Source organism: Aquila chrysaetos, chromosome 21 (assembly GCF_900496995.4).
Source record: "Aquila chrysaetos chrysaetos chromosome 21, bAquChr1.4, whole genome shotgun sequence".
In the NCBI taxonomy this organism is placed as follows: domain Eukaryota; kingdom Metazoa; phylum Chordata; class Aves; order Accipitriformes; family Accipitridae; genus Aquila; species Aquila chrysaetos.
Genome location: NC_044024.1, coordinates 21,425,746 through 21,438,089, shown reverse-complemented (window position 1 = coordinate 21,438,089; position 12,344 = coordinate 21,425,746). Strand labels below are relative to the sequence as shown.

The 12,344-nt window shown below is 44.6% G+C and overlaps 1 protein-coding gene across 6 annotated transcripts in view; it reads right to left on the bottom strand.

Annotated features, from left to right (window-relative positions):
* Positions 1 to 5,529: 5,529 nt before the first annotated feature.
* The window catches only part of ATRX (ATRX chromatin remodeler), an 88,958-nt gene continuing 82,143 nt past the window's right edge, over positions 5,530 to 12,344 (bottom strand). For all 6 annotated transcript variants that reach the window (XM_029997336.2, XM_029997339.2, XM_029997338.2 and 3 more), the window contains 4 exons: positions 11,040 to 11,165; positions 10,042 to 10,137; positions 9,346 to 9,474; positions 5,530 to 8,500 (listed from right to left, as the gene is read on the bottom strand). In XM_029997336.2, coding sequence (XP_029853196.1) covers positions 8,222 to 8,500; positions 9,346 to 9,474; positions 10,042 to 10,137; positions 11,040 to 11,165 — 630 coding nt within the window. In that variant the 3' untranslated portion in view covers positions 5,530 to 8,221. The remainder of the gene's footprint in view (positions 8,501 to 9,345; positions 9,475 to 10,041; positions 10,138 to 11,039; positions 11,166 to 12,344) is intronic.

The following is a 12,344-nucleotide window of genomic DNA, read 5'->3' as shown; positions in this document are numbered from 1 at the left end:
AGCCAGCCCCACGTTTCCACCCGCTGCCGGCGCTGTGCCGGAGAGCCGCAGCCCTTCTCGGGTCAGGCTGGCCGGGCTGGGGACGCTCACGGTGGAGGCTTTGCTCTGCAGCTCACCCCAGCAGCCGGCACAGGCCCTCGGTGACGCTTGTGCCACACGTCTGCCCTTGCTGCCGGCTTGGGATGTCGCAAAAATTGCAGGGGAAGCTTCCAGAAACGTTCCCAGTTTATTTTTTGTCCCTCATGATCAGCAGAGAGGGTTTTTAGCACATGGTGGGAGCAGGAGACTGTAGTTGCTACAGGCACTTTGCAGCACAGAGGAGAGGTTGGTATGAAACATGGTTCTCCAGAGCGTGCAAAAATACGTACAAATACAGACGTTGGGGTTTTCCTTATCACAAGTGCATTTTTCACGGTATTGTTTCTCAGCCTCCTCCTTGCAAAGCAATCGAGGTAAAATCTCAGCTCCTTCAGCTTCAGTCCATGAATTCCCAGGATGAATCCACTCACTTAGTGATGATCCACACCAACTTCTTCACGAGCTGCGCCACTAACGGAGCAGCAGCCCCGGTGCCCAGCTCTGCTCCCGGCCGTCTCTTGCCCTCTCTGCCACCTCCTGCGTCCCTGCCGCGTCCCCTCGCCGCCCCAGCCGCTCCGGCACCGCGCGCAGCGGGTCCAGCAGCCACCAGACGACGGGTTGCGGATCGCAACGAGGAGATTACAGGAGCTTTACCTTGAATGATCCAGACATGAAGGAATTTAATCCTGCGTTTGAAGTAAAAAGTATTTATTTACCTTCTTCCTCTGAGTCACTGCTGAAGCATCTCATCCTCAGCCACCGTGACAGGAGTGCGATCGCTCAGGAAAAGGGTCCTAAAGTGCAATTGTACTTTCGACCTTCCCCTGCGCGAAGGGAAATCCCTCAGACCTCAAGCTTCGCTCTGCCCCCCAGAATGATCCTGCCTCCCTCTAGCCAGGGCTTTGCACTGTGCTTGAAGATTAGCGGTTAAGATCCTGCTCCTCTTCTTCAAAATGAAGGTCAAAACCTGACCTCAGCAATGCCAAGTACATCTTTTACCAACTCGAAAGGGAGCTGGTTTGGCAGCGGGATGGACTCGTTTGTCTGATACCCGAATCGAAGAGCCGCATCAGCAGAGCCTCCGGCTGCGAAGGGACGCGCAGGTGCGAGGGATGGTGTAAAACACCTTTTTGGGATCTGGGTTCAAAAACCTGATACTTGCAAACAACAAAATCCACAAAGAATTTACTGGAAACCCCTTGGTAAAGGTTGGTGTCATCTCCCATATGGGACATTCTTTAAAGGGGGAATTCAGCATTGCTAAATCCCACCCAAATGGTTGCTTTCAGCAGGAATTTACCGGCTTTGGTTCTGGTTCAACAAAATACTTAAAGATATGAGGAATCTGACTGACCTGGGAGCTTAATAACAGCAGAATTAACAACCGCAGACTTTGGCTGCATTTTGAGTGGCAGGGGGAGCAGTCAGCGATGCGCAGTGGGTGTTTTCACGTGGACACGTTCACGTCTCCATCCCGTCCCCGCGTCCAGCCGTTACCCCACCAGAGCTGCCGCTCTGCCCGGCAAAAGCCGACTGGAGACGCCGACTGCTTCTTCAGCTCGGAGGCTTTTACAGGGCTGGCAGACGGACCCCGCAGCCGGGACAGCGTACGGTGCATCTGCTCCGGCGGTGGCGGATGGGTCCCAGGGGCTCCCCTGCTCCTGCTAGGAAAGTTTTAGAGGAAAACACATTTGCGATGCTTCAACCTGTGAGACCCTCTCCTAAATTAGCAAAAGGAAATGTCAACCTGTGTTTGGGATCTCAGGTCATATAGGTTCCGTGCGCTTCAAAGTTACAACGGCCAGGTGAAAAACTGCTCCCAAAGGGAAGGCAAAGGCAGCTGGTGCACGGGGTGGCTGCGGTCCCGCAGAAACCCTGCTGTGCCCTTCACCACCCAGTGCTGTTTTACATACAAAAAGCCACAGGTCTGAAAACACCACAGTAAACAGGACAAAAGGCATCGCTCTCAACCCTTCTCCTTCCACTAGAGAAGGGTGGGCATGTTGTAAGGGAAACGTTATCCCAGGAACAGCTCTGCAAAGCAGGAGGGAGGAGGTTGGCGGCTGAGATGGGCAAGTTCTTGAGTCTCGCTACGGAGGGGTGCAGAAACGGAGGAAAACCCTCTGCGTGAGGCCAACATCGTGCCAAGCACAGCACAGCGCAAACCCAGCAAAAACGCCCGTCTCCCCAGCTTTGGCGCGTGATCTGAGGCACGGGGACGGTCCCGGAGGGGACCAAGGAGACAGACCTCCGAGTGGCAATGCACACGTGGCCTCAGGGACGTCCCTGCGGACACCCTGCTGCCCGCGGGGAGCTCTCCTGGGTGGGACATGGGGCTCAGTGCTCCTTTCTCCGTGGGAGGGAAGGAGCGGAGCCCCCAGAGACTTGAGAACATGATGGAGAGCCCAAAACTGCAGAAGGAGACCAGAAACTCAGTGCCAAAAGGCAGGGAAGGTGCCCTTCTTCTGGTTAGGTGCTGCCCCACCTGGCAGGACATCCAGAGAGATGCGTCGCAGCTGCGGGAGCGTGGCTGAGACATTCCCGAAAGGGCACCCGGGGACGGAGCACCCCTGAAGGACAAGGGCTGAAATTCTTGTTGATGGTGAGACAAAGACATCCGCAGCCCTTGGGATAGCGCTGGTGGTAGAAGATGACCCCGGGTACCTCATCCGAAGGGCGATGTCCTCTCCCACAACCCAACAGTTGGAGTCAACTCGTGCTTGGGGGGGGGTTTGGCTGAAACACCAACCATCCCGGTGCGGGGGGAGCGGTCTGCAGGGCCAAGTCCGGCTTGAGCTCAATCCAGAAAGCTTTATAATGACAAAGGTGCTACGAGGAAATAAAGTGAGGTTACTGAGTGCTCCCCCTAAGCCACAGGACATACGATACACCGAGAGTACTATTTGGGTTACCTGGTATCTCAGTATCATTTATTAACCAGCAGATCAGAGTAAATGATTTCTCTGCTCTTTGGAGAGCAAAACAGCACCAAGGCCTTGCTGGAAAACGACCTGGAGGGCTGACAACGTAGCAGTGACCTGTGCTGAAAGTAATTCATGGGCAAACATGCAATGTAGGTGCGATGTGCTGCTTCTCCAGGTGCTATAGGCACCCCAGACAGCCATCGACGATGGAGATATGGTTAGAAACACAGGCACAGAGCTCAGCTCCTGGGACAGAGCAGGGACCGCAACAGGCAGCACCACGGGAAAAGCACTTTCTGTGGCTGAAGCTGTACAAATGCAGACCCTGATCCTGCTTTTAAGGTAAAGACGAAACACACCTGCAGTTAGGAGGGGAAAACAAACAGCAAAACCCAGCACCAGGGCCTGTGATCCACGCACCGCCAGCAGCCAAGACGGCAGCGCGAGGTGGGATTGTAGAGAGGAACTTAAACCAAGAGGACTAAGTCATGCAAGAGGCAGCATAAAACTTGATTTTTTTTTTTTTTTTTTCCCCCTTCCCCAAGCAAGTAACTGCTTCAGAGGTGTTAAATTCTCATGATGGAAAATACCGAGGATGTAGTCTCACACCTGCGCTGGCTGGGTTTGAGTAAGAGACCTGCAAAGCCAACTCCACCGAGGAGTCTCAGGCTCTTCCCTCGCTGTACCAGAAAGTATTTAGCACCAAGATGCCCGTGACTGAGCATGGCAGATCACCACACAGCAAGCACGTGTGTCCACCTGCGCTGCTGCCAACGGGCACCAGCAAGAATCCACAGAAATGAGAAACGCTTCGTGCAATTGAATTATAAAAGTAGCCGTCGCCACTGGATTAGGCTTTGATTAACGCACCAGGTATCCATTACCGTTCCACATTCAGCATCTCAAACGGTTTTCGCGCGCGCCAGTCGTTAAACGCGAAGCCAAGGTGGCGTTTGAGATCAGACCCCGAAAGTGGCCGAGCGCAGACCAAGGGGTGACCCCCACCTCCCCCCCAGAGCAGCACCCCCATTTCAGACCTCAGCCCCTTTCCCAACACCCTCCTTCGGTCGCACACCCCGCCGTGCCACCTCACCACCGGGCGCAGCCGATACAGGAGCTGCAAACGGGTGAGAAAACGGCTTTCTACGTGCCCGCCGCGCGGGGGCCGCCCCGCACAGAAGGACGAAGGACTCATCCTGCGCGCAGACGGCGGACCCGGAGCTCCTCCAGAGCCTTCGCTGCGGAGCGCCCAGCCCGCGACGGCCGGAGGAAGGTTTACGCGCGCCTCCGAGACCCAAACCGCCTCCGAGGCCGCGGCTCGCTCTCGACCTCTCACGGCAGCACAGCTCTCCCGAAGAGACGCCGGGGTGAAGTCCCGCTGGTGCTCGCGGCTGGGACGCAGCGCCGGGGTACGTTCTACGGCGCAGAGGGTGCGCGCTGGGTTCTTTCGGCACCGGAGCAGGTCCGGGAAGGGAAGTTCGGGCGCCGCACGCTTACGTGGCCGATACTGCGACACCAGCGTTTTTCCACACATCTCCAGCTGTCGGACACTTGTCTTTCCACAAATGTTGAAAATTTATCCAACTCCAAAACTCCTTTTGCTTGAACTGATGAATTTACTCTTTACCCTCCTCAGAGTGGTTCTGCTTTTAAGGTAAGGACAAAAAAATCCCACAGGGTAAGCATTTAACACGCGACACACCAAAACGTCGCTGTTCAGCATCAGAGCACCTTGCAGGCCCGTTTTGTACAGGGGACTCGTCCCAGGACGCTCCCCAGCCCGGTACAGACAGCCGATATCCAGCCTCCGCCACATGCACGAGCCTCCCGCTCCCCTCTCTCAGTTTTTAACGAAGTTAGAAGTTACAGGGATATTTAAAAACGTGTTCCCCGCACTGCCCCTTGCAACACAATTTGATTATTTTCACACCAGCCACGATTTCCACAGCATCTGCCCTTTCTCAGCTGCCGGCAAGCCCAGCTGTACCTCCCCCAGCAGACCCAGCCAGGGCAGTAACGTGGCTGCAGCACTGTCCAGGAGCCATAAAGAAAAAAAAAAGCTTCAAGTACAGGGAACAAGCGTAGGGGCAGATTTAAAACACAACCATCACGCCATTTTTTTTACATAGGAAAGGGGTTTTTTTGCCTGCCAGGTGGGATTTAATAACTAAGAAAGGGAGAAGCACAATTATGAGCTTAAAACATACAAGTAGCTTACTCTAATCTGACCAAGTAGAACTTCACCTCACTCGTAACAACTGATCATCGCTGAGCGATAACTCGCTCTTCATTTTTAACAGACAGATTGCCTGCAAAAGCTACTATTATTTCTTATCATTTGAAAACCTGGACCACAACTATTTTCCCTAAATGAAATTAATGGCTACATCCAGTAACGGGTACCTCAGTGTAAAAAAAGTAAGAGAGCTTAAACTCACAGCGCAGCACCGTTCTCAAAAGACACGTTCTCGGCCTGTATCCCTGCGGAGTTAACGCTGTATTGTGAATGTAGCACAAGGCACGTTGATGTATTTTGGTCACTTTATTAAATGAGATATTAAATAGTTTAAGTTTCAACTACTAAACAGCACTTTGAATGGTGAAAACACAGATAGTATATCGTCATACTTGAATGCTTCTTCTCTTTAAAAACACATTTCCAGTCCTTATATATATTACAAAACAGCCTTATAGGAAGAGGGGACACCTTTTCTATAGTACTTAAGATTATTTAATACAGAACTGAAAAGCCATCTAATAGAAACAAAGGCAAGTCTTCACAGCTGTATGATTTCAGCAGCCAAAGCTGGTTGATGGACTGAAACATTACTATACAACTGGGACAAAACATATACAATATCACAATACTAAGCAAAAACGCTTTACATCCAAAGGAATAAACAGGTTACAAAATGTGGAGAATTTAGCAGGCAAAACTGTATTACAAGCAACATTTTTATTCGTCATCTTAAGCCATTTCATCTAGTTAAAACATCTAAAACAAATATAAAAATGAGCCTTTTATTATCTTATTGATGTATGTTCTGTCTTTAAATATTTGTTAAAGCTTGATGTTATACTCAAAGCACATTGTTATGCAGCTAAAATGTCAAGTGAGAAACATGTATGCAAAGTGGTCCAAGTTTTATTTCAATGCTTATCTCGGATTTCTTCTTATGCATTAGTCTTCTGTTATCCATACTTTTGTCCAGAATGAAAAAAAATGTGCCTTTAAATGTTGCCTAAAACTTCCACATTTAAGTCTTTGAGTTACTGTAAAACTCCATTGAACATTCCCAGGTTTGGTAGAAAGTATTTCTCTTATTCACGACACGTAGGAGTATCGGTGAGAGTTGCCGAGAGTACATTTGCCTTCAAATGTTTGTCTCAAAGTCTCACGTTTTGTTTCTTCTATTCTGAGTATGTCTCTTTTTGCTCCCCTCCCCCCAAATTAAATTTAATTGTAGAGCTGGCAAAGCACTAGAACATACTGAGGTTCTTTTGTGGTATCTTGTAATAAAAGAGTCCAAGACAGCAACTTGTTAGCTGGTTTTGCAACAGATCACAAGCTCCGTTCAGATCACAAACCAAGTTTCAATCACAAAATGAAGTATCGCGTAAGATTTGCATATTTAGATGCAAAACCCACTTGTCCATTCAGGGCAAGAACTCAAACTCCTGCAAGAAACTTTCCAGAAACCAAAATAATTTTAGTTCATGTCAGCAAGTCAGAAGAGTCCAACAATATCTGGAGCAAACGCCTCCATCCGCTCAGTTCTCCAGAGTTCTCTGTAGTCGATACACCATTGCCTCAAATGTTCCCGTCACTTACTTTTACCCCCAGATTATAAACTTTTTTTGGTGGGGGGAAGAATCAACCAAACTATATTCAAAGAAAAGCCCTATTTGTATTTAATTAGATCTTCACAAGCACAAAAAGTGTGGGTAAAGAGACTGCTAATGATATATAATAAACCAGAAATTTGTCTCTGGTCTACATTAAAAAAAAACAAAACAAAACAAAACAAACAACAAACCAAAACGAAAAAAAAATCAAGCTCTTTGTGTACTAAATCATGTTTTCACACAAATGAAAGGGAACGGGGAGGAGTGCATAACGAAAACTCTTACCTAATAGAGGAAAAGTTATTTCACTGTTCTGGCAGCTCTGGAAGTTGCTACAGCACTTTCTTTGCATCGATTTTAAATCAGCAATGGTTCTGCCATTTTGAAGTTGTTTATGTAACAGGGTTTGACCCTGGCCACCATCACTATTTTAACCCCCCAAATACCAGGAATTCAATTTTCTTGGCCCGTCTCCCATTGCCGGCAATGGGAAAAGACAGTAGCACCAGCATTAAGGAGTTAACAGAAATGTACTTTGTATTGGACTCCGCATAGAGTAAATGAGCCTGTGAAGGAAAAACATCTCCACCTCTAAGATCACCACTTGTTATTCCATCACATAAAACTGAAAATAAAAAATGGCAGAAGACTAGGGAAGAACAATCACCTTCCCCAAGTCACTATTTAAGGCTGTATACACAGTTTCTATATAACTGCATGACTCAAAAGTTTCAGAGCAGTAGTATTTAAGAATATTGCACTCAATTCTGTTTCAAAGAGTATTTTCAGTTCCTGTTTCATTCAGCATAGATGATATAGTATGAGTCCAGACCTCAGTCAAAAGGAAACTAGACTATTTCTGTTATAATATTCCCACTAATATAAAGAAATGGGTAAGCAGAAAAGTATTCCATAATTTGAGGAATCAACTCTAATCAAGAACTCAGCTGTTTACAATTCACATATGGTATACTGAAACATACAGACCTGCAGTCCTTCCTAAGCTTCTCAAATTTGATGACAGCTTCGCAGCTACTAAAAGCAAGCATAGGAGTTTAGACAGGAAACCTGCGGAGATGCTACTGTTATGGGAGGACTTGTTTTCACTGAAAACAACTTGTTATCTCCTGTACTCAACATATGTAAGAAGATTCTAGGCAACATCACTGACAACAGGGAGAACATTATGTCCTATTTAAACAAAGCTGAAACACTAATATGGAACATGGCATTTAAGGGGACCAACCGAACTATTTTTTTATTTTTTTTTTTATTTTTTTTTTTTACAGTTGAGTTCTGTTAAGCCATTGATTCCTAAAAAAATAAAAGTTCTTTCTCTGATTTTAACAATCCTTTAGGCTTTTAGTGCAAAATCACATTGATTTCCCTTGGGAAGGCCCTGGATTTTTGCCTCTCATTGGGGGTGGTGCTCGTTGTAAAGGTGGTGGCTGCATACCACCAGACACTGACTGATACATTCCTCTCATATCTATCTGTTGGTAGTTGGAAGGATTCATGATTAAATTTGGAGGCTTTGGCATCATGAGATGACTCATTGCTGCTTGCTGGTAAGACATCTGCTGCTGTTGCTGCTGATTGTACTGCTGCTGTAGTCTTCTGTTCATAAGTATCCTCTGAACGCAACTGATTAACTGTGAAGGGAAAGTAGAGCTGTTGTAAGTGCATGACCCGTCTCGATGCTGCAAGTATCAAGTTCAGAGTTAAAATCAATTTGTTAGGGATAGCGTGGCTGAAGGAAAAAAGCACCATTGTTATCACCATCACTAATGTGATGGTATTCACAAGCTGATTACTGTAGAAACCATTTAGTAACACCATTTAGGGCTAAGTTCTCTTAATGACTTGCCTATTGTATCACATGCAGCATTTAGGTAAGTTGCTACGGCAACATGCACTATACTGTGAAATTATTCCCAAGTATAAGTTACAACATTATTTGTCAGGTACCATTTATCTTCCCTTTGAAAGTCCTGCACGCGGACTGTCACTAAATGTTTGTTTGCCTAAGAGAAAACTCTTCCCATTGACATAATCTGGGCAACTTTCAGGTTTTGCAAAATAATTCTAAGCCAAAAAACCACTACCGATACTTTCCAAGATGTGTGTTTTGGAAGTTGCTTTCTGAGCTCTGGGAATCAGATTTCTCTTTAAGCCTCATGACCTTCAAGCAAACTACTTCAACAGAAAAATCTGGCGAGTATTTTTTTTGTAAGTGAACTTCTCATGGAGTCTCCTTCGATGAAGCTGAGCCATGCGATCCAACACACTGCAGAAGTCACCATCTCCTGATGCTACGTCACATACACCATCACACAATGCCAGCAAATACTTGACCCATTGAAACACACATTCTGGAAGTACCTATTTATGTTCCTAAAGATACACTTCTAGTTTATGAACACACACATGCGAAGTCCATACTCAACATCCCAGTTCAAACATGGACAGTCGATCAAATAAATACTAGATATTTTACCATTTGTTGTTTAGTAAGGACATCATTATAGATGGCTTCTCGGCGCTTGACATCAAGCTCCTGGCTTGCCTGTCTGCTTAGTGCCAGGGCCTGTACTTGGCTCTCTGTGAGTGTTACATTTTCCTTCCACTGAAAAGGAAAAAAACCAAAATCTTCTTGGCACCAGTCATTTTAACAGAAGCGTAATGGTAACTGAGGTCTTGCATTACGTTCAGAGTTACATCAAGAGTTAAAACACAGCCCAATTTCCAGTAAATGCAAAATTATACTTCACCAGAATCGGAACTATGAGTTATTAGTTCTTCTAACTGCTAATTAAGGTTAATATGCCTCTAGATTATTGGGAGCAAGTAAGAAATGTGGCAGCCCAAGACAGATAGATAAGGACAAGATATAAGAAATACATCTTATTTGTGTATAATTATTATTCTTATTTGTAGAAAATCAGCATTTTCAGAGCATGGCAAATAATTATGGATCTAAGCTGCTAGTTCTCTAAGGTTCTGTGTCATCTAGGTACCATTAAGGGTTACTGCAAGCTGCAGGGATAAAGGTCAATACCAACTGGAAATTATATTCATTAATAATGCAATTAATTAGCTGAATGACCATATACAATAGTAATTTCTTGGCCTGATAAATGTTTAACGTTTTCCCATCTCCTGATCTAAACCTACAGTTATCCATTTCACTCACTATGGTTGAAATGATGTCTTCAAGGGGCTGAATTCTTGCTGCAGTTACACTGTTGGTTGCTTCCACAACTTTCTCCCTTCCTTGATTAATAAGGTCCTGAGAAAACACCACAAAATTAATTATAAAGCACATTTCTTTGCCAACCTTTTACCAGTTTTCTTCATCTTTGCCTTGTGCACCTTTTTTCGCTCCATTTGCACAAGTCAGTGAGTCTAAGCTTCCACACAACTGAATTTCAGCATAGCATGTATAAATCTGTCAATTTGTACAGTAGACAATATTTATAAAAAACTGGTTTTGTACCCAAAGGTTTTCAGATCATCACAGGAGTGCTACATTTCTACCCAGGCAAATTTTCTGCGATACTGACTTCGATGACATTACAGTTTCAACTCATTCTATGTGCTCAAGGCGTTATCTATTATGCTAAATTATCTATTTTAGCATAATACTGGCACACTGTGTATTATTCTTCAGGTGTATTCAACACAGGTCCCCCTGATTTGCCGACTTTGTTAGAGCCTCACCAGACACTAGTAAGTACCGTAAGACAACTGTGCTTCAACTCCTGCACTTTACAGCCTGGCATCTTATTAGGAAGAAACGTCCTCAGCTACTTCAGCTACGATGGCAAACCAAGACCTGAGATAACTGAGGGACAGAGCATGCGTTCCCCTCTCTCCCATTCCTTCTCGGACAGAAGACAGGTGAAGGTAGAAAGCTAGATGTGGTAATTAATGTCTGCAGAGAATGCAGTTAATCTTCCAGAATCCTGAGACACTACACAGGTACAGGTTCATACCCATACAAGTCAGACTTCAGTGTAGCTACACACACACACACACACACACACACACACACAAACCCTATTAAAAATAGGATACAATTACATAAATATCAAGATATTGAAGAATGACATTATCCATTATTTGTGACAGAAAAAACCACGCGTGCTTGCAGCAACACAACCATGTTACACTACTTGGATTGCTACTTACCTCCAGCTGTTGATTACTCATTGCTGACAGAGCACCCAAATTGAAAGGAATATATGGTGTTTGAGAGTTGAAATTCGTGGGAAGCATATTGGTCCCAGTTGGCATGTTGAAACGCATAGTCAAGCCCTTAAAAACACAAAATGCACTTATATTTTAATAATTCTGATAATTCATGGTCTTCCATAATAACTTGCAAAATACCATATGCAGACAAGTCAGCCCTTAAAGAAGACTACAAGCACTGTACACTGCGCATGAAGGCTAACCTCTCTCAGCAAACTGAGGATCCTTTCCGAACCTCAATTCAGAAGGGCATTTTGATCACAGAGGAACCTAAGTTCTAGTCTTGAGTAATACCGGAGTTTAGCGTAATTATAATTATTTGGTATACTAAGAAAAAAAAAAAAAAAAAAAAGACCAAGGCTTATTAGTGTATCTTAAGTTGTTTAAGATGCATTCTTTATATTGCAAATCTGCTCCTTAATGTTGAGTTTGACCTGACTGTAAGCTAATTTTGAGGAAGTTAAATGCATAATTTATTAGCACGAAAATAAAGCCCATCTCCCATATGGATTTCTCATAGGGCAGCTTCCATGCTTACTGATTACATCTTCCTATTTCTTCTCCCTCACAAAACCTTCTCCCAGTACTCCAATTCATTTGTCATTTGTTCACGCAAGATGGTCAGTGGCAATTTATACATCCACTTTTTGTACTTTCAGATTACTGATCAAATCTGAATACCAAACTTTGACTTTCCAGGAATTTTCTGCTATTAGACTCCAGTTACACCAAGTTATCATATTCCCTTTACAGTAAAAAAATCCCAAACCTGTAGCCAATTTACAATTTTCTTCATTCTGCCACCTACTTAAATATCAAATAAACAAGACATAGGGAATAATAGGAAAAAAAAAAAGCAAGCTCTTAGGTCCTTTCTGGAAGATGCTTATATGTTTGTAGGATCGTGGCAAAAAATTCTGGAATCAATTGTATACCTTTAATGCAGCTAGAAATTCCCTCAAACAGCAAAAGAGAGGTATCACACAGGACACGAGTTGAGTTTTATTATGAAATAGAAAAAAAAGTGTGTGTAAAAGGAAAAAGTAACTTTTAAATGACAGTAACAAAGAAAATACACACAGAAGACCAGCATCGAAAGAGCAAACAAGACACGGTATTTCCATTTTTCATATGTCAAAAATTGCTTTACATATCCATTTCTTGGCCTATAACAAAATTAATTTCCCCCAAAAAACCTGAGAAGGCAAGTGGTACTTAAATCTGGAAAGGTTATTTTCATAT